Genomic DNA, 19073 nt, shown 5'->3' on the forward strand with positions numbered 1-19073 from the left:
AGAAGGACTACATATCTAGATTTGGCTTAATTGGCAGCTGTCGACATGTCATATCAGAGAGATTCAATTCCCGCAAACCAGGATATGACGTTCAAGTTGACATCCACTCGACCTTTGAGGGTGACGCGCCCCTGCCACTTAGCGCCTGTTAGCGGCATACCAATTGGGCAAGGACGGAGCTCAACATGACCTCCGAGTACACATTTCCTCAGCTGCTTCGCCCATTCTCCCATCTTCCTCACTGTCTCCTTATCTCACTTGATTGATTGCCCTTACCATCAGGTCCAATCAACTGCAACAGTCACAGCATTGCCTGATCGAGTCCTCGACGGGTTCCTGCATCGTGCAGCAGCTCCCAAAGCGGTTCAATACCATACCTGGCCACTTCCTGCAACGTCACCAGAGCGACTTCCTCTCGCGACGGGCAGCTCAACCCACGTCGACCGCACCTCCATTGACCAGTTCTACCCCGCATACGCCGGTGTACCTTACCATACCCCGCGAAAGATCGTCGCCCTACAATCGACTCGGCGACATATATACCATCAGAGGAGCTCTTCTCAGAACAGCGCGTCACTAGACAATCGGCAAAATGCAGGCCTGGGCGAGCTGGGCTGCTTTTCTGGTCCTCATAGGAGGTGCCTACTTCTACTACACCAAGAACGAACGTGCGGCGGCGGCGCGAGGCCGAACCACGACGCGCGCGGGCTCAGCAAAGGAGTCTATGCAATGGGCTGAGCCAGAGAAGAAGTCCAAAGCGGCCCCTAAGCAGGCAAAGGCAAAGGCGCCACGCAAGTCGGTCAAGACAGCTGTCCAGGAGGCCGGAAACAAAGCAGAGGCCTACTTGTCGTCGGCCGTTGGAGCTAGCACCGACGACGATGACAACCGTGCAACCCAAGCTCCAAGCGGTCGGAGTGTTGCTGATATGTTGGAGCCCCAGGCAGCCGCTGCCGCCGTTTTGAACATCAAGCCCTCCGGCAAGCCTGCTCGTTCCTCCAAGCCTCAAGCGCCAAAGGTTGAGGCAGTCCAGGAGTCTAAGAAACAGCGCCAGAACAGGAAGAAGGTGGAGGAGCAGAAGGCTCAGCGCGAGGCAGAAGAGAAAGAGCGTCAGGGACTCTTGGAGAAGCAGCGACGCACAGCTCGCGAGGCTCGTGGAGAACCAGCCAAGAACGGCGTTCCGATTGATCAGGCGCCCGAGTCGAACCCATGGACCAAGATCCGTCCTAAGGGTGTTGCTCAGGCACCAGAGGCAGTCCTTGGTGGCCAACTTCTCGACACCTTCGAAGCTGCTCCAACTGTCAGCTCCGTTACGGCCCCCTCTAATGGTACTGCCCCCACCACTGGCTCTGCATCGACCAGCGGCCACTACAACGGTCTGCCATCCGAGGAAGAGCAGGTGCGATTCGCGATGGAGGATTCCGCTTGGACGACTGTTCCCAAAGGCGGCAAGAAACAGAAGGCCAAGGTTGTTGGTGGCGATTTGACCGACGAGGGCAGTGACTCTGGTGCCGCCCAGAAATATGTGCCAGTTCAGCCCACTCAGCCTGTTCGCCCCAAGGTTGCCGAGAACAAGAAGCCCCTTTCTCGCTACTCGATCCTCGACGAGTCCTTCACGGCGAAGCCTGATGACCCTGACGACTGGCCTGTCGTCTAGTGCTCCAGTTCCCTATTGAGAGCAATAACCGGCTCCACCTAACTCGGGAGGCTCGGTTCTTCTTTCGGAAGCCTATGGCATTCAACTTCTGATATTCGGGTCATTATAGCAATGACCGCACTAGGAGTTTTGGTATCTTCGGCTTTGTTTCTGTATGATTACAAGGATGTCATTGCCATGTTCGCCAAAAGCGGAATATTACGACATGAACTATGCGCTTTTCAATCAAAGTTCTTCTGCGCTCGGTTGGCTGGATAATGAAGGTTGCATTTTCTTCTGTATCGATGTTGGTGTCTGGCAGATCAGACTTCTGCCGTGCGCAGCTACCAGTCTTTCAATCATGTGACATATTCCCCTTGACATAAGTCAGGCCAAGCTGTTTTCGACGAGCATAGAAAAGGAAAGAAAAAGGAGGTCGTTAGCCTACGTTTGATGAATTTATAGTAAGATACGTTCATGCTGCTCCTTGTTCACAACATGAAACTCCCACGTCTGCAAGCAAACAGAACCTCACTAATACTTGCTCTCTGCTCTCGTGGTGCTTGATTATGGTCACGAATGCCATTGCCAATGACGTTTGTGATTATTGAACACCCAATAGCCCATGTTGTGAAGATGTAAGAGATCGGGTCTTACTACGTTGTTGGTGCTCTTAGTAGGAGAGCAACATGCCGAGGTCTTGCAAGGCCACAGTTGTTAAACGCCCCTTGTAGGAGTAGAGTACCCCTGGCAAGTGCAGAGAAAAAGAACATGTGGCTTCAATGCAATGTTTGGGGCCGTGATTTGGCTACCCATGGTCACAGAATCACACGACACACAATATTTCCTGTAAGTGTATGCAGATGTAAAATAAATACTTGAATTTGCGACACAATTCACATTACAGTCCACCAAAACGGGCATCGCAAACCATCTTTAGGAGGGGCAAGTCGTGCAGATCACATTCAACACGAGCAACTAGTCGGCTGACATAATCGCTTGTCTTGAAGCCACTTGTCTCGAACCATTCAGAGCTTCGGAACGTCTACTCAACGTCGCTCTCTCTCTTACTCCTTCACCACCCTCTTTTCTTTAAAACTCCACCACAGCGATGGCGCAAATACGTGGTACAGCAGGTTATCACCTGGGAAATCAAAGCCCCTTCGGCAACGCTGGACGAAGCAATGAGACCACCAATGATCCAAGCCCGCTGGACCAGTTGAGAGAGCAGACGAACAAGATTGAGGATATGCTGGATTCGCTTGCAGACCCGATCAAGCCGTAAGTACCATGCGGAGAGCTTTTGGTATCCTTGAGCGCATTGTGACAGGCTTACAGGCCTCCATCTTGAGAACCTGGCTAACCAAACGCCTAAACAGCTATCTCCCGGCAATTGGACGCTTTCTAATTGTTGTTACTTTCCTCGAAGATGCGCTGCGCATAATAACGCAATGGCGCGACCAACTTACGTACCTCCACGACTACCGACACAGTACGCATCCCCGCTTACTCCTAGAATCCACCTGAGCAATCGCTGACATATGCTTTTCGCAGTCTGGAACGGTGTCACCCACACGTTTCTCATTGTCAATGTTATCGCCATGACTGTTTGCTCGATCATGGTCATCGCACGGAAACACTCGGAATACGCTGTAGCTGGTCTCATAAGTGTGGTGGTCATGCAGGGTGTTGGATACGGCCTGGTCTTTGACCTGAACTTTTTCCTGCGCAATCTTTCCGTCATGGGTGGTCTGCTCATGGTTCTCTCGGATTCCTGGGTTCGCAAGAAGTTCGCCCCGGCCGGTCTTCCCCAGCTCGACGAGAAGGACAAGAAGATGTACTTCCAGCTTGCTGGTCGCGTACTTCTCATCTTCCTCTTTGTTGGCTTTGTCTTCCGCGGCGACTGGGGTTTCTGGAGAATCGTGGCCAGTATTCTCGGTCTGGTCGCTTGCATCATGGTTGTTGTGGGCTTCAAGGCCAAGTTCTCTGCCATTATGCTGGTGCTGATCCTCAGTGTCTTCAATCTCTACGTCAACAACTTCTGGACTCTACACCCGCACCACCCGCACAAGGATTTCGCCAAGTACGACTTTTTCCAGATCCTCTCAATTGTGTAAGTGGACAGTCTTCGCATGGTGAAATTATGTGGCTAACACACTCTATAGCGGTGGTCTTCTCTTGCTGGTCAACATGGGCCCAGGTCAATTCTCCGTCGACGAGAAGAAGAAGGTCTACTAGACGAGTCTTTTGGACCCTGATCTTTTCTTTTATCACTTCGGTACAACCGAAACATATGTGTTATATGCATTTCATCTAAAGCGCAATTCCAATGCAATTTGAGCATTATGTGCAGGAGCTTGGCGGGAAAATGGGGCCAAGCGCAGAGGCGCTTTAGCGACGACCTGTTGCTTGGGCAATGTAGATATGACTTGGGCGTTCTATCATCTAGCAATTGGACGTGCAGTTGCACTGATTTTGAATCCGACTTTCTCAACCCGTCTGTTTCGCGGTTCATCTGATACACATGTGGAGACATCCATTGTGGATACATCTTCGGAAAGCTGGACCCTGAGCTAAACGTCATTACAGCCCCACGTATGGAATGGTCGGGGACCTCCGCCGCGGGCTGCATCTTCCACCTGCCATGCAGGGTTTAATCATCCAAACTTATCTAATCAGTATCAAGCATTCAACAGCTCCTTCCGCACTTTGATTTGTACTACCATCGCACGAGACTTCAGACCATTCAAAACAACAATCAACATGGCGCCCAACAAGATTATCATAGACACGGATCCTGTAGGTGCATTGTGTTCCTGCGGGGTTGCCGTTGAACTTACATGTTTCTAGGGCGTTGACGATGTACTCGCCATGCTCCTGGCCTTTTCAGCGAAGCCGGAAGAGTTGGAGATTCTGATGCTTTCGCTCACTTTTGGGAATGTCGAAGTTCAAAAGTGAGTTTCTGGCATTTTTCTGCCGTTCTCTTTTTTGGGTCGTTTCCAATTGGTCATGATACCGTTGCTTCTCTAGACAGAGCTCATTTCTTGAACACTGGAGTGGGATGCGTTCATGCTGACATGGAGTTTTTTTTGTAGCTGCCTGAGAAATGTGGTCACGCTGTTCCATCATATCGAGAAGGAACGTGCGTGGAGAAAAGCAAATGGCAGACCCGAGGGCTTTGAAACATTGAACGCTAGGAAACCTATCGGTAGGGTGTTGTGAGATTCTTTGATTTTGAAAACGTGTATGGCTAACTCGGAGTTCAATAGTTGCTATCGGGGCCGAGGAGCCGTTGGCAGAGCACATGATGGTTGCGGACTTTTTCCGTATGTGATCCTCGTGGGAATGATAGGGCGAAGAGCTAACAAGGGATAGATGGCATTGATGGATTAGGTGGTATCCATACCAGCGTGAGTATATCATCGGATAGAAATCGAGCTTGACTGACCATGATAGCATCCGCATCTCTCGCCAGCCGAAACATGGAAGTCGTTGTTCCTGCCCACGCCGGAGAATCTATCCCCTGAAGAAGCCGCTGCGCTGGAAGCAGTTAAAACCCAACACTCTCTGTTTACGCCCACTTTAAAGCCGGCTCATGAGGTGATGTTGGAATTACTGAGAGAAAATGATCCCGACACAATCACCATCGTAGCCGTTGGTCCACTTACGAATCTCGCTATTGCGGCTGCGAAGGATCCGGAGACATTTTTGAAAGTCAAGGAGGTTGTCGTCATGGGAGGCGCAGTTGATGCACCTGGCAATGTGAGTATCCATATATTTCCTTACTCTTCTCGTCACCTCAGATCTGGAAGCTACTGGTGTAGCCACCGCCTCTTGACCGTTTGTATTCGCCTGAAGTCATGATGGCCATTGCTGTTCCGAACCTTCGGTCTCATCAAGCAACCCGACACTCCATTACGCAGAAGACTGAACCTCAGAAACCAGATGACGCCCGGCGCGGAATTCAACACATACGCCGATTCCGTAGCAAGCGCACGCGTCTTTGCCCTCACGAGCCGCAACCCAAAGTCCACAATGCCGCCTGTTCTAAGCGGAAACGCAAAAGAACAACTACCCCCCTACCCAGAGAATCTATCCCGACGGCTGAAACTGAAGCTATTCCCGCTCGGTATGTATAAACCCCCCTATCCCTCCAGTCCAGTCCAGTTCCCTTCCAACCAATCTAAACACAAGCTTACCCGCACACCCAAAGACACAACAGAATCCCACCTCCTCCCCTCCACCCTCTTCAAAACACACACAACCACACCCCCCATCGCCGGCTCCCCCCTTGCAGAATGGAGCACCCACTTCCTCACCTCGACCTTCGCCAAGAACCTGTCCCTGAACTCTGCCCTCGACCCCGCTCAAATCGGCCTGCAGCTGCACGACCCACTGACCATCTGGTACGCGCTGAGCGCCGCGGATCCAAAGTGGATCTTCAAGACGGAGGATATCCGCGTCGAGACGGCCGGGCAGTGGACGAGGGGGTGCTGTGTTGTGGATCGAAGGGGGAGGCCGGTCAGCGAGGGCGTCGGCGATGTCGATGTCGATGCTGTAGGGGATGCGGGCGGGTGGCGCGATGCACGGAGGGGGAATCGAATTGATTGGTGTACGGCGAGTCCTGGGGTGGATGTCTTTGCGGGGGTGCTGTTGGAGAGGGTGTTTGGGGGGTTGGAGTGAGTGGGTGATGCATACATGTCTGTAGAAAAAGACTGGGGTTTAGATAGATTACTGCTCATATAACATCACCTTTTGGATACACTTGTTTTGCCCTGGCCAATTGAGGCTTTGTCTGAGCATGATTACATCTGAGTTTTTTATGCGGGTCCAGTTAAGTAGCCATGTCAGAATAATTGGTATGTATTTGCGTTTGCTATGGATTTATTTGAAGCCTTGAAGCTAGGTAGACGATGTCATCCATCTACCCGTTCATCTTCCTCGTCCCTCAATGATACACACCCCTTGAGGCTGCCTTCCCCTTTACCGAGTACATCGAAGCCTATTATCGAACCCCCTTCATCGTCCCCCTCCTCGCATCTTCTCCAGCCTCTCTCTTCCCCCTCCACCAAAAACAATATTCAAAATTACAATTACACGTCGCCCCGCAAACAACCCAAAGGTATCGCATCGTATCGTACCGTACCATACCGTACCATACCGCAACCCAAGAACAATATACCAACCCAACGCCGAGCGAATGCAGTAAGATATACGTACGTCGCATCCATCCATCCATCCATCCACGGACCAGGCAACAGTAACAACCCGCCACAGCGCCATGGCCAGAAAAACCAAACGATGCCAAAACGCCAGACGCCACCGCTACAAAATGGGACAATGGGCCGCTGAAGTAAGACGGGGTAAACGGGCCCCGCTTCTCAGCCTCGAAGGGGATGGATGACGGGACACGACACCCAGTTACGCCGCGCAGGGCGACTTTTTGTCGCCCCGCTTCGTTCGTTCGTTCAGCCGTTCGCGCCCCACCTCTTTGGCCCCATGTCGTGGGGGCCATTTGGCTGAACGGCTTCCACCCACTGTGCTGTGACGCGATATGTCTTCGGGAACACTTTTCAATTCCACAAAGCGAGCGTTTTCTCATTCGATAAGCGGTTTGCGCACGCCGCCTACGATGGCGATGCCCAAGGAGCTCAGACCCATGGGATCGCTTGCGCGCACGATTGTGCTAGCGGGCAGCATTGGATTTTCGGGGGCGACGTGTGCGGCGTCCTTGGCGGCTTGCTCGATGGCTTCCATTTCCTCTTTGCAGCCTGCGTGGTCGAAGGGGCAGACGACGATGGGCTGGCGGAGGAGGATGTCGCGGGCCGAGGACATTTGCGCCTGTGTTGGTGTGTTAGTGGATGGTGTCAATGGAGTGTGGATGTGTGGAATACCTTGACGGTGAGGTAATACTCGATCTTGTACAGCGTGCCTGTTGTTGTGAAGCCATTGACGGCGTACATGGGGAATTCCTTCTTCCCCCGTGGGATAACACCTTCGGAGTCGCGAAGATCTTTCGCAGGAAACACGAGTCCGAGATTTGTAAAGTATCCTGCCTCTGGCATCTTGACACCCACGGCTTGTGTTGTTCGAGCGAGGGTCTTGACTTTTCTCGACGGCTCATCGCCCTCGTGGTTGTAGATGATTTCCTCGTCTATGCCCACTGTGATCTTCTGGATGGTGACTTTCTTTGCTTTGTTGAGCCAATCTCTATTAGGGCTCAATTTGATGTACACGGATACGGGATCCATGGGACCATAACTCCACCGTGGCAAGCTTATCCCCAGGGTGACTAGATGGTCTGTGACGCGTTCCGCGCTCTCTGGCCGATTGTACATGCCAAACGTCGAAAGTGTGTCATACCGCTGTATTGGCACGGGAAACGGGTACTTTTTCTGCTCTTGCTGCCCTTGCTGGACGGTCACAACCAGCTCGTAGAACGTCTCAGCCGTGCGACTCGGCAGCTGCAGGCTCGCAGGGGGCACCCGTCGCGCTACCTCCTCGCCGCCGCGGCCGTAAGGGATGAATATGACGAACGGCAGGTCCATGCTCAGTATGCTCTCGAACTCTCTCCCATTGTGGCAGCGGAAGAGCAGCATTTCCTTGCCGACAATGTCTGTAATCTCCTTGCGCGGGGCGCCCAAGTGCTTCTTGGTGACACTTTCGGCGGAGGGGTGGATGGTCTCGCGGCGATGCAGGGCAATAGTGACGAGCGAGATATTGACCGGGGCCGAGATGCCTGCCAGTGGTCGAATCTCGACCTTGCCTTCTATGCGGGGCTATGTGGGGTGTCAGCATGTGTCCATGACGGTGCCGGGGTGCTAGGCGCCGTGGTGTCGCAACACGACACGTGCGCACAGGAGCCAATGACGGGAGCATGGCGAGAGACGTACCAGAGTAGCCGATATGCCCGGGTAGCCGACGAGGAAGTTACTGTTGGGCGGTCCGGAGACGCGCACAAAGGCCGACATGGTCTCTCGCGATGACGGGCTGGTAGGCGCTGGCCTGGGAGGACAGCTTGCGCCGCATGGGCGTCAGCTCTGGTCCCGCGAGTACTGGTGTGCCCGCTCTGCCGTGGATGTGCTCGAGGGGCCGGGGTGGTGTGGTGGGTAGCCTCGCCGCACGGGAGCGTGTGGGGTGGGGATGCCGCTGTAGGTGTCGACGGCGGGTGGGTGCTGGCAGGGCGTGGAGCAGATGGGCGGCAGACAGCCGGGCGCACGACGGCGTGGGACGGTCGACGTTGGTGGTGCTGTATCGAGGCGCGGCGAGGAGCGACGACGGATGGACGGCGTGGGAGGCTTCGTTGGTCGGTCGGTAGGGCTGCGGGCGCGTTGACGCAGGGCTGGAACTTCCAAGACGGACGGCCCTTGCACGTCGAACAGCTTCCCACACGGGCGATGGCGACGGCGATGGCGAGACGGAGCCGAGACAGACACGACACACAGGCAATCGCAGACAGCAATCGCAGCACAGGACGAGCAGAGTGGCCGTGTCGGTGTCGGTGTCGCTCGTCAGCATGGGCATGACATGTTGGAGGTGCTCGAGCATGTGGGGCCAGCCTGACGCTGCACCGCGCCTCCACACCTCGACCCGCGCCACGACGCCGACGATGCGACGACCCGCGCCCTCAGCATGTCGCTCACTCTGCACACCTCCCGCGGTGACGTCAAGCTCGAGCTCTTCTGCGAGGCCGTCCCCAAGACAGCCGAGAACTTCCTCGCCCTGTGCGCCTCGGGCTTCTACACGGCCAGCCCTTTCCACCGCCTGATCCCCAGCTTCATCATCCAGGCCGGCAGTCCCGCCTCGGACCCCAAGTCCAAGACGTCGACATCCATCTACGACACCCCGAATGGCCTGTTCGAAGACGAGATCCGCCCAGCGCTGCGACACAATGCCCGCGGCATAGTCAGCATGGCCAACAAAGGCCCAAACTCAAACGGCAGCCAGTTCTTCATTACTTTCGCCCCCGCCCCGCATCTCGACGGGAAGAACACCGTGTTTGGCAAGGTCATTGAGGGGATAGAGGTCTTGGACGACCTGGAGAGCATTGCCGTGGACAAGAAGTCGCGTCCGCTCGAGAGGGTTGAGATCAAGAGCGTCACTGTGCATGCCAACCCTCTAGCGGGATGAAGAGACGCCCAGACACGACACACCATACTGCACGGAACTCTGGCGAGCTGGATAGACTACCCGGAACATGTAGGATCATCAAAATGGTTCGCAGTGGCTGGTGAAGCCGTGGTATCTACAGGAACCCCGGCCCAAATGCAAAGAAGAAAAATGAAACTCTCAACCCCCCACCAAACTATGCGCCGTCCGTACTCGCAGCCTTCGTCGCCGCATCCTCCTCCTCATACCCCTCAGTCTTCATATCCGTCAGACCCAGCTCTTCCTCCTCCTCCGCTGTGCGATTGTACTCTTCAACCTTGATCTGAGGATCGGGTTCTGGCGCAGTGAAGCTCTGCACGTAGCTGCTAGCCAGCGGATCCTCGAGTATAATGGTAAACTTGACGTTGCCGTTGATGGCTTCGGTAAGCTGCTCGAAGAAGCTGCCCCACTTGTCCTTGGATGTTGCGTTCATCGAGTCACCTCCATCGCCCACGTCGAAGATGGAAGAGCGAAGATCGTCGCGAACCTGTGTTAGGAGGCCTTCCACCGTTGTGAACCGGCCACCAAGAGTTCCTGGCTCGACGCTGAGATTGAGCTCTGGGCATGACATTGCGCACGATTCGGCTTTGAGGATATCTCGCGACAGGTCTTCCTTGGTGTTGACGTTCACCGTGATGCGACGGCCTTTCTCTGGAACTTCACCTCCAGTCTTGACTTCGTTACTGCGATCTGTGCCAAGTTAGCCCACGGTCACCTCAATCCTTTCCGAGTCGACTTACATCCGCAGTGGTCGCAGACAGTGCTCATCAATATCACCTGCTTGAAGTGGGGGATGTTGACCATCTTCATGTTCGTTGTGCAAGACTTTGTGCATCCTGGGCACGTGGCGGGGAACGAGTACACCTGGTTCTCGACAATGTCGTCCTCATCCACGTTGTTCACCATGGGAGCTGAAGCAGGCATCTCAGGATACATCTGAGAGGCGTGGTACTCTGGCCGGATGTCGGTATCCGGTGCCTCGCCGCTGCTGTCACCCAATCCGAGCGCTTCATTTTGAGCAGCAGTTCGCGGGTATTCGTGTCGCGAGTACTTTCCTGCAGAAAGCACTGTTGGCGGTTCGATCGAAGAGTTGCCAGCCGGATCGTCGATCGTGAGCTTGAAGGGCAGTTTCTCGCCGTTGGACATTTGCTTGATCGTATCGATAACGCCTTGGAGCTTCTCGTAAACCTCCGGCATAACCTCCTTCCTCTCGTCCTGCTTCTGCTCTAGATCTTGCGCGACCATCGCAAGAATACCCTCAACATTTGTCAGTTGTCCTCGACCTGGTGGAATCTCCAGATCGATGTCTTCGACCCGGAATATCGCCGTGTCACTCTTGATAATCTGTCGGTTCAGATCCTCTGCCGTTTCGACCTTCATCGAGAACTTGACGCCGCGCTGCTGTATCTCGCCAGCAGATTGTATTTCGGCGTTCTTGAGGTTGCAGTGCGGGCACGCAAAGGACATGATGACGATCTCGCGGAAGAAGGGGATTTTGGTGAGAAGAAGTCGCGTGGTGCCCTATATTGTATTAGCCATGCGCATTTCTTCTCCTATATCTAAACACATACATTTTCGTGGCAGTTCATGCACAAGCTCTCGATCTCGTCGACAACTTTTGTGTCAGTGTCGTCGCCCTCTTGTGCGCTCGCCTCCGCGACTTTGCGCCCCATATCCTCAAAGAGGTCTTTCGCGAGGCCCTGGTGTTGTGCCATCTTGTTTGTCAAAAGTGTATGTATTGCCAAATAGCGGCAGTGAGTTGTTTGTGGTGGTAGAGTTAGAGATTCTCGTATGACGAAGTTTCAAAGATTTTTGAGCAGCCCCGCGTTAGTTGGCTGTGGTTGGAGGGGCAATCGTTCTGGCGCCTTCCCTGCAGCGAGGACCCTGGCCCACTTCTCAGCCCTATGGCCGCTCACATCGCAAAGTCCATTAGATCAAGCCCCAGTCCTCCTTGGCTCGAGTTTGTCTTGTTCTTCTCTAGCATTGCCTGTAGACCGCCCTTTCGAGCCTTTTTCCTTTGCTTGCTGTTGGCGTTTGCTGATTTGAGCACCTTGTTCTCCTCCTCTTTGGTTGGCTGTACGAGGTCCAATGTCGACTTTGCTTCCACGCGGCTTTTGGACTTTCTGATGTGTCTGGACGGCCTCGGCTGGAGCGACTGAATGGTCTTCCGACGGCATCTTAAGCAGTCGAGGACGATATTCTTCTCTGGTCTAGTTGATTTATTCGGAATGGCCGGTTTCTTCTTTACAACTACACCAGATAAAGTTCGAGTCGTAATTTTGCAAGACCATCCTGGAATCATACGGTTCCCGCAAGCTCCGCAAGTCTCGCGACGAAGAGCATCCCAATCCTTGGCGGGAATGCCCTGTTCTGTATCCTCGAAAAGCCTATCCCGCGCTGATCCTAGGAATGCTGAAGCCGCTGGGGAGGAGACAGCGAGAAGGTGTGCTGCCTCTTGGAGAAACTTTGACCTCAGTCCGACTGAATCCATGGACGTCATCGCTGGAAATGCTCGACCGTGTTGTGCAAGGCTTCTCAAAAGCTCTCTAGATTCACGTGTTGCTTGGGAAATGCCGACCACCGACGCTAGGAGCAGCTCCCATGCGAGCTTTCTTTGACGATTCATGGGCTACACAAGTCCACATTCGCAGTGCCTGCCCGTAGGCTGTGTCGCGAATCGTTGCGCTTAGTTACTGCGCAAAAAGTCGCCCGTCGGCGCTGAATTTGTCTCTGCTAACAGCTCAATAACCCGCCCATTATCAGACAGCACCAAGAAATGGCGTCACCCACACTACTCACAGAGCAAGGCCTGCGTATAGCAGTGGAAGGCTGCGGTCATGGAGTGCTGCATGAGATCTATGCCTCGGTCAACAAGGCTTGCGAGCTCAAAGGCTGGCCAGATGTAGACTTGTTGATCATCGGGGGAGATTTCCAGGTATGTCTCAGCTTCACTGCGCGCTTTGAACAGTCGCTAATGATGCAGGCTGTTCGCAATGCTTCCGATCTGAAGGCCGTTTCCATGCCGTCCAAATACTACGCGATGCACGATTTCCACGAGTATTACTCCGGCGCTCGAGTCGCTCCGTACCTGACGATGTTCATTGGAGGCAACCACGAAGCGAGCAACTACATGTGGGAGCTGTATTACGGAGGTTGGGCCGCACCAAAAATCTACTACATGGGCGCTGCGAACGTAGTTCGACTGGGCCCTCTCCGTATTTCTGGTCTCTCGGGCATTTGGAAAGGTTACAACTACAAGAAGCCGCATCACGAACGTTTGCCATACAATAGTGACGATGTGAGGAGCATATACCATGTACGAGAGCTCGACGTGCGCAAGTTGCTCCAACTCCGCACTCAAGTTGACATTGGACTGAGCCATGATTGGCCGCGGAGCATGGAGTGGAAAGGTAACCACCAACAGCTCTTTAGGTTCAAGCCCTACTTTGAGCAGGAAGCAAAGGATGGTACGTTGGGCAGCGTTGCGGCCACAACTGTATTGGAGCGCTTACGACCTGCTCACTGGTTCAGCGCTCACATGCATGCCAAGTTTACTGCTGTATGGGAGCATACAGATACGCATGCGCTAGATGCTGCAACGTCTGAAATTCCCGCGGAAGTGGTCCCTGCAGTCAATAATGAGGGTGAGATCGAACTTGACATCTCGGACGACGGTCTTGCAGTACAACCCAAGAATGAGGCAGAGATAGATCTTGACTTGGACGATGACGAGATGTCGGAAGTTCCAGCCTCCACATCCAACGAAGGCACAAAATCCAACGATATGCAGAAGACTACCAACGGCGCAGAGGTTTCCGAGGACGTCAGAGATCTTTTGCCCGAGTCGTTCGCTCGTCCAACATTCGAACCAATACCTACATTGCCCTTTCCTGTTGAAATTACAAACAAAACAACAAAATTTCTCGCACTCGACAAATGCTTACCGCAGAGGCATTTCCTCCAATTGCTGGAAGTCACACCTCACGCCCCCGCAGAACTTCAGCGGCCATTGCAGTTAGCATACGATCACGAATGGCTTGCCATTACTCGTGTTTTTGCAGACGACCTCCAACTCGGCAAGCCGCATGCGCAAGTCTCGGCTGACAAAGGCGACGCTGTCTACAGGCCCCAGATAGAGAAGGAAATAGCATGGGTCGAGGAGAACGTTGTCAAGGCCGGTAAGATGACGATACCGGAGGATTTTGCACAGACTGCACCCGTCTATGATCCATCATTGGGCATCCATGTCAACGACTCCCCACAAGAGTACAGCAATCCACACACGCAAGCATTTTGCGATCTGCTGCAGATCCCTAATGCGTTCCATACAACAGACGAAGAGCGGACGTTGAGAATGCAGAACGGTCCCAAACCTGAACAACAACGGTCTGATCGGGGCGGAGGGAGGGGTGGCTCCCGGGGAGGAGATAGAGGTCGTGGCGGCGGACGTGGTCGTGGTCGTGGACGCGGACATAGCGGTAGTAACAGAGGAGGACGCGGAGGGCGTAGTCGCGGACATTGGTAAAGTGCGTTGTCGTATCTCTACATTACGTTGATGTCTGCGCCCACCAGCGTCAAGATAGGAATTCAGAGTTTGGCTATGCGGTGCACGCGTGGCTAGTATCCATACCTGCGCCGCTATCTACCTTTTGCACGCTGAAATGACAGATGGCATGTGGAGGTAGCCGTTGAAAGGGTCCATTAGGTATCCGCGCTCTCCCGTCAGATGATGTCATTTGGCGGGAGACGCGCAGAAGCATGTGTCTGACCGTTCCCACAATGACCGTGTACCCAACTACAACCGAGCGCTACAATACTCGCTAGCTTTTCCTTCTGCAGGTCTACCCATGGCCCACGAGGTTTTACGTGGCTTGAAGGATGGCTGCACCACGTCATGCGTCATTGGTCGCCCGAGACGAAATTTGCTGCACAACCTGTCCTCGTGCTTCAAAATTCGATAGCTCGTAACGAGAAGCGTGACAGGCACGAGACAACAGGTGACACAGTAAATTGAAAATTACCGTTGCATGGTGGTGTGCACGCCATTTAACCCCATCAGATCTTGGTTGATCGCTTAGCCGAACCCGCTGATCGCATGCAACCATTTATTTGGGGCCAGCCGTTGACTCCTTCCTTCCCTTCGCTTGGCCATGTGGCAAATCTGCTTGCGCGTTCGTCTTGCGGCTGGGGACGGACGGACTGGCTGGCAAAGGCCATGTCATAGGCTTCCATCTATCAGAGACGCAAGCAAGACTGGGGGGGGATGGGTGGCCGTCAAATATTGTCCGTGTGGCTGTCAATATGTCCGCTCCGAGGTATGTCCTTGCTTTCTATTTCCGAGGCGTGGCTGGTTAAAACGCGTAAATGAGGTTGCAAGCCACTTAAAAACCTTTACGGGTCATGCCTAGCCAGGCGGGAAGAGACCGTCGTCATCCCTGCCTTAGTCTAGATGGTTAGGCGTCGAGACTAATCGATCGGCATGCAGACCCTGAAATTTGTACAGGTCCTCGGCCGCGAGTGCGGTATGGAGTGGAATGGGGTGGAGGGTGGAGGAATGTGATTTATAAATTAGTAGGCCCCCCCCTCCCCAGCATCGTGCTGGCTTTGTGAACACATCCCCATACCCTGCCCATATGATCATCACTCGACGGACTATACATCACCCTCAAGTCTTCAAACGACATTCAAAGTCAAGTCTTCTCACCGTCTTCTTCCCCACTGTCCCACCATGACGTCGAAATTCACCGAAATCCTCGAGCCAACTCAGGCACCCACATACACCCACCCCCACCTCAACGTCTCCCTTGAGGATATTCTCGCAGAGGAAGGCCGCAAGAGATCTGCCTCTCAATCATCCCAAGGATCTCAAACTGGAAGCGACTCTTCTGCTCCACCGAGCCCCACGTCCTCAACCCACGACCATGCGAGCAAAATGGGGTTGTTGAAGCGAAGGGCATTCACGCTGGGCACCAAGAAGGTGCGACGCGGAACCTGAAAGGAACCAGTGAGATGTGTTACGATGAATGATGGACGACGAACTTTACGACCCCCCAACCCAGACTGTCTCGAACCAAGTGTTGGAATGAGACGATACGATACCCCTTGCCAGGCACTGAGCCGTGATGCCACTCCGCCGGATCCGCGGTCACAACTTGTGAGCATCGACCTCGATATGCTCTTGCATGTCCTCCCTTTCGTCTTTGGGGAAAGACATCGGACCCAGGAAGAGCAATTCACGCAGCAATCACTGCCGCCGCCATCTCTTGAACCGTTGGATGGTTTTCTCTCCCAGGCGAGGATCTACGCATGTCTGTTATTGGCAAAGTGGTGTCTGATGCGAGAGGGTATCGCGTGTACGATTTGGAGGAACCTGGCTGAATGAGTGTATGATCCTGATGTTGCTAAGAGTGCTGTGTAATATCATAAGTCTTGGTTGAATGTATGCGCGTGTGCCACATGCTTCCATCCACATCGCTCTTTCTATCGCTCCATCGTGCCGGAGTCCTCACGGACTCCTTCGTACCTACTATCTCAGTGAAGCGAAATATCTTCAACCGTAATGCTGGCTCATGTCCACCACCCACCTCTTTTGAGCTCTAACATCCACATCCTATCTATAAACCTACTATCACAAGAACCAACTCATCCTCAGCCCGCAAGCCAAAAATGAGCGCCTCGCAACCCTCGCCCTCCATTTCTCTAATCGCCTCCCTCGAATCCTACCTCTCTCCCTCACTCCCAATCGGCACCTCCCTCTCGACTGATCCCGCCTCACCCGCCTTGCACCTCCTCCCCTCTCCCACACTCACAAAACTCAAGAACCTCGGCCCCTCCCGCGTCCGTGACATGCGCGCCCTCGCCCACTCGAAACAGATCATCTCGCACGTACCCATTTCCACCTCGCCACAGACCTGCGCCAAGATCAACGACGCGCTGCATACGGCGATGTACATGAACGTGGAGAAATTTGCGGCGCTGGCGATGTTGCCCCAGGGACGGGAGGCGGGGAAGGAGTTATCGAGGTGTGTTGGGAAGTACCGGTTTGTCGGCGGGGTTGTGGGAGTGAGCCGGGCGACAGGCCTGGAGGACGCAGACGGAGGTTTGGAGGAGCTTTGGGGTGTGGCGGAGAAGTTTCGCGTGCCGATTTTGCTGAGGGAGATGTGGCCGGTGGGCGCGGATGTGAGTGTTCCAGCTGTGCTTGAGGATGAGGAGGGAGTGGCTAAGCAGCGCAGTTTGCGGACATCCAAGGAAACCTTCCTGATACCGTCGTTACGCCTCTGATCACAAGTATTCATACCACGCATACAACCTCTCCTCTACCGATATTACGTCTTTACCTCACTCACGTTTTCGACCGGCATACAAACTTGCGGCTCATCCTGGCTCATCCAGGTTTATTACCTTCTCTCCTCCCGCGAATCGAAACTATGCTCGCCAGCATACCTGAAGCAGACAAACCGAAACGCAGCTTCCTAGACGTTTGGCAACACAACATCTATCTCACAACGGCCGACGTACTGGACATGTCGACTATGCGCACGTTGTTAGAGCAGATACCCATCGACCGGGTGCTGTATGCGAGCAACTACCCTTTAGAAGAGCGAGGAAAGGAGCTGATGGAAGGGCTGCAGGAGAGTGGGTTCTTGAGTCAGGATGAGTGGGAGAGGGTGGCATGGAGAAATGCCGAGTATGTGTTTGGGTTGAAGAACGCAAGTGGGCCAAAGCGTTGAACTCGAGTCGTGGCTATCGATGGAGGATCAAGTCGGTGAGAGGCGGTGTGTTGGATAGGCGAGGCTGGCTGAGCACAGAATCCTAGAGACATCACCTATTGTAGTTGACAGCAAGCACAATCAACGTCATTCCCATGCATTCGTAGTGGTCTACGCACTCAGAATATGAACGCCTCCCAGATCATGACTCCAAGCCCTTGGTATCTTCAATATCAAATAGTCGTCTCGCGTCGTTCGCATGTCGCTTATTTCTTGCCGGACTTCTTGATGCCCTGCGAGCCGGTGTTGAGGGGTCCCTTCTTGCCCTTGGTCGCGCTGGCCATCTCCTCGCGCGCCTTCTTGTCTGTGTCTGTGTCAGCTTTTGCGTCGTGTGTAAGGCTGCGATGTTCGCGGCGAGAGTGTGAAATAGGGTATGGAAGGCGGCGCGAACCAGCTTGCAGCTTAGCCTTGTGGGCCACGTCGTCCTCGTCGAGATCCTGAGCCTTCTTCTTGGGCTTCTTGTTGTGGATGGGGTTGGTACCGGCTGCGCATTTCTGTCAGCTCGCACTCTTCGTTTGCTGCCTGGCTTGTACGGAAAAACCAGCACTATCGCAGGGTGGAACGCTTACCTCCTTGTCCTGAAGGCATGTTGAGAAAATTGTAGGGGGGTGTGGAGTCGGAGGGATCGTCTGTGGTCTGTGGTTTGTGGTTTTGTTCAGAGACGTGAGCTGGCGACTGACAGGCAATTTGCGGGCAGTAAGCGGGGCTGAACAGGTCGAGAAAAGTGGCGCAGCATTGCCCTCACGTGATCACTAGCGTCTCGTTCAATTAAGCTTTTTTCGCCATGCTAGTTTGTTGAGCCTCATATTGTGGGCATCTTTCTGTTTGCGGTTCTGTGGTTCCTGTTGTTGATCCTACGTTATCTTTTTTGATTAGCTGTTGAGAGGAACGAGATCCCCGCATAATCTGCCCCATCTGTGCTGTAGGAGGCCGTCCGCCCTTCCGAGATAACAAGCGCTGACCCACACGGACTACACCCCAAGCTTACATGCCTCGCATGAAGGAATGCGAAAAGCCAATCAAGCACGCCTGTCCCAGACAACATCAGTCGATGATTCCAGTGATATCGGAGAACCTCGCAATAAATCCGGACGTTATCAAATGTATCTTAGCATGCATGAACTCGGTCCTTTGTCCATGGCACTTACTGTGAAGATTGGAAACAAGAGAGCCCAGACTCCACCCAAAAGCTTTGTTCTGCTGCACCTCGTTGTTCGAAAGCTTGACATACTCCCATGGAATGGGAGTCCTGCTCGTTTCGGACTGCATATCCGCATGTTCTAGTCGAAACGAGGCTAGCTAGCACAACTCGGTAATAACGCAAGCATGCATCCCCCCCGGAATACGCTATTTCATCTACCAGCTACGGCTCTCATTCGTGGAAAATCACCAGATTAGCATCGCATCCACGAAGCGGAGCATGTGGCTATGGAAACAGTATAGTATGGGGCCCCACGTTTGCTTGTACATGTGTCGGGAATTTAGCTTGAGTCAACGCAAGCTTCCATGGCCGTCTGGGCAAT

At 53.7% G+C, this 19073-nt stretch overlaps 11 protein-coding genes across 11 annotated transcripts; 7 read left to right on the forward strand and 4 right to left on the reverse strand.

The window, feature by feature from the left end:
- Nucleotides 1–592: 592 nt before the first annotated feature.
- P153DRAFT_383659 (uncharacterized protein) lies at nt 593–1654 on the forward strand (the record flags this gene model as incomplete). Its single annotated transcript, XM_033670259.1, has 1 exon — nt 593–1654. One exon carries the CDS (start codon nt 593–595, stop codon nt 1652–1654), a length of 1062 nt encoding a protein of 353 aa, XP_033525952.1.
- A 1062-nt stretch (nt 1655–2716) lies between these two features.
- P153DRAFT_365143 (SURF4-domain-containing protein) lies at nt 2717–4200 on the forward strand. Its single transcript, XM_033667768.1, has 4 exons — nt 2717–2914; nt 3013–3125; nt 3188–3746; nt 3799–4200. Exons 1-4 carry the CDS (start codon nt 2745–2747, stop codon nt 3869–3871), a joined length of 915 nt encoding a protein of 304 aa, XP_033525953.1. The 5' UTR covers nt 2717–2744; the 3' UTR covers nt 3872–4200.
- Nucleotides 4201–4279: 79 nt separating this feature from the next.
- On the forward strand, nt 4280–6380 carry P153DRAFT_421589 (nucleoside hydrolase). The gene is made up of 9 exons (XM_033672322.1): nt 4280–4432; nt 4484–4587; nt 4729–4841; nt 4903–4959; nt 5009–5043; nt 5090–5395; nt 5458–5490; nt 5534–5762; nt 5847–6380. Exons 1-9 carry the CDS (start codon nt 4397–4399, stop codon nt 6314–6316), a joined length of 1383 nt encoding a protein of 460 aa, XP_033525954.1. The 5' UTR covers nt 4280–4396; the 3' UTR covers nt 6317–6380.
- An 851-nt stretch (nt 6381–7231) lies between these two features.
- On the reverse strand, nt 7232–8604 carry P153DRAFT_374399 (arrestin domain conatining protein; the record flags this gene model as incomplete). The annotated part of the gene is made up of 3 exons (XM_033669512.1): nt 7232–7474; nt 7528–8412; nt 8527–8604. 3 exons carry the CDS (start codon nt 8602–8604, stop codon nt 7232–7234), a joined length of 1206 nt encoding a protein of 401 aa, XP_033525955.1.
- Nucleotides 8605–9265: 661 nt separating this feature from the next.
- On the forward strand, nt 9266–9763 carry P153DRAFT_383663 (cyclophilin-like protein; the record flags this gene model as incomplete). Its single annotated transcript, XM_033670260.1, has 1 exon — nt 9266–9763. The coding sequence occupies one exon, from the start codon at nt 9266–9268 to the stop codon at nt 9761–9763; it is 498 nt and encodes a 165-aa protein (XP_033525956.1).
- Nucleotides 9764–9938: 175 nt separating this feature from the next.
- P153DRAFT_383664 (zinc finger protein-like protein zpr1) lies at nt 9939–11496 on the reverse strand (the record flags this gene model as incomplete). Its single annotated transcript, XM_033670261.1, has 3 exons — nt 9939–10471; nt 10522–11302; nt 11353–11496. 3 exons carry the CDS (start codon nt 11494–11496, stop codon nt 9939–9941), a joined length of 1458 nt encoding a protein of 485 aa, XP_033525957.1.
- A 197-nt stretch (nt 11497–11693) lies between these two features.
- On the reverse strand, nt 11694–12281 carry P153DRAFT_383665 (uncharacterized protein; the record flags this gene model as incomplete). Its single annotated transcript, XM_033670262.1, has 1 exon — nt 11694–12281. The coding sequence occupies one exon, from the start codon at nt 12279–12281 to the stop codon at nt 11694–11696; it is 588 nt and encodes a 195-aa protein (XP_033525958.1).
- Nucleotides 12282–12557: 276 nt separating this feature from the next.
- On the forward strand, nt 12558–14306 carry P153DRAFT_355332 (lariat debranching enzyme; the record flags this gene model as incomplete). The annotated part of the gene is made up of 2 exons (XM_033666566.1): nt 12558–12716; nt 12750–14306. 2 exons carry the CDS (start codon nt 12558–12560, stop codon nt 14304–14306), a joined length of 1716 nt encoding a protein of 571 aa, XP_033525959.1.
- A 1203-nt stretch (nt 14307–15509) lies between these two features.
- P153DRAFT_383667 (uncharacterized protein) lies at nt 15510–16163 on the forward strand (the record flags this gene model as incomplete). The annotated part of the gene is made up of 2 exons (XM_033670263.1): nt 15510–15758; nt 15891–16163. The coding sequence occupies 2 exons, from the start codon at nt 15510–15512 to the stop codon at nt 16161–16163; spliced, it is 522 nt and encodes a 173-aa protein (XP_033525960.1).
- Nucleotides 16164–16447: 284 nt separating this feature from the next.
- On the forward strand, nt 16448–17511 carry P153DRAFT_286375 (uncharacterized protein; the record flags this gene model as incomplete). Its single annotated transcript, XM_033663462.1, has 2 exons — nt 16448–16960; nt 17014–17511. The coding sequence occupies 2 exons, from the start codon at nt 16448–16450 to the stop codon at nt 17509–17511; spliced, it is 1011 nt and encodes a 336-aa protein (XP_033525961.1).
- Nucleotides 17512–17733: 222 nt separating this feature from the next.
- On the reverse strand, nt 17734–18156 carry P153DRAFT_365149 (uncharacterized protein). The gene is made up of 3 exons (XM_033667769.1): nt 18120–18156; nt 17942–18034; nt 17734–17854 (listed from the first exon to the last, which is right to left on the reverse strand). Exons 1-3 carry the CDS (start codon nt 18136–18138, stop codon nt 17757–17759), a joined length of 210 nt encoding a protein of 69 aa, XP_033525962.1. The 5' UTR covers nt 18139–18156; the 3' UTR covers nt 17734–17756.
- Nucleotides 18157–19073: the final 917 nt, after the last annotated feature.

This window comes from Dothidotthia symphoricarpi (genome assembly GCF_010015815.1).
Source record: "Dothidotthia symphoricarpi CBS 119687 unplaced genomic scaffold P153scaffold_6, whole genome shotgun sequence".
Classification (NCBI taxonomy): Eukaryota; Fungi; Ascomycota; class Dothideomycetes; order Pleosporales; family Dothidotthiaceae; genus Dothidotthia; species Dothidotthia symphoricarpi.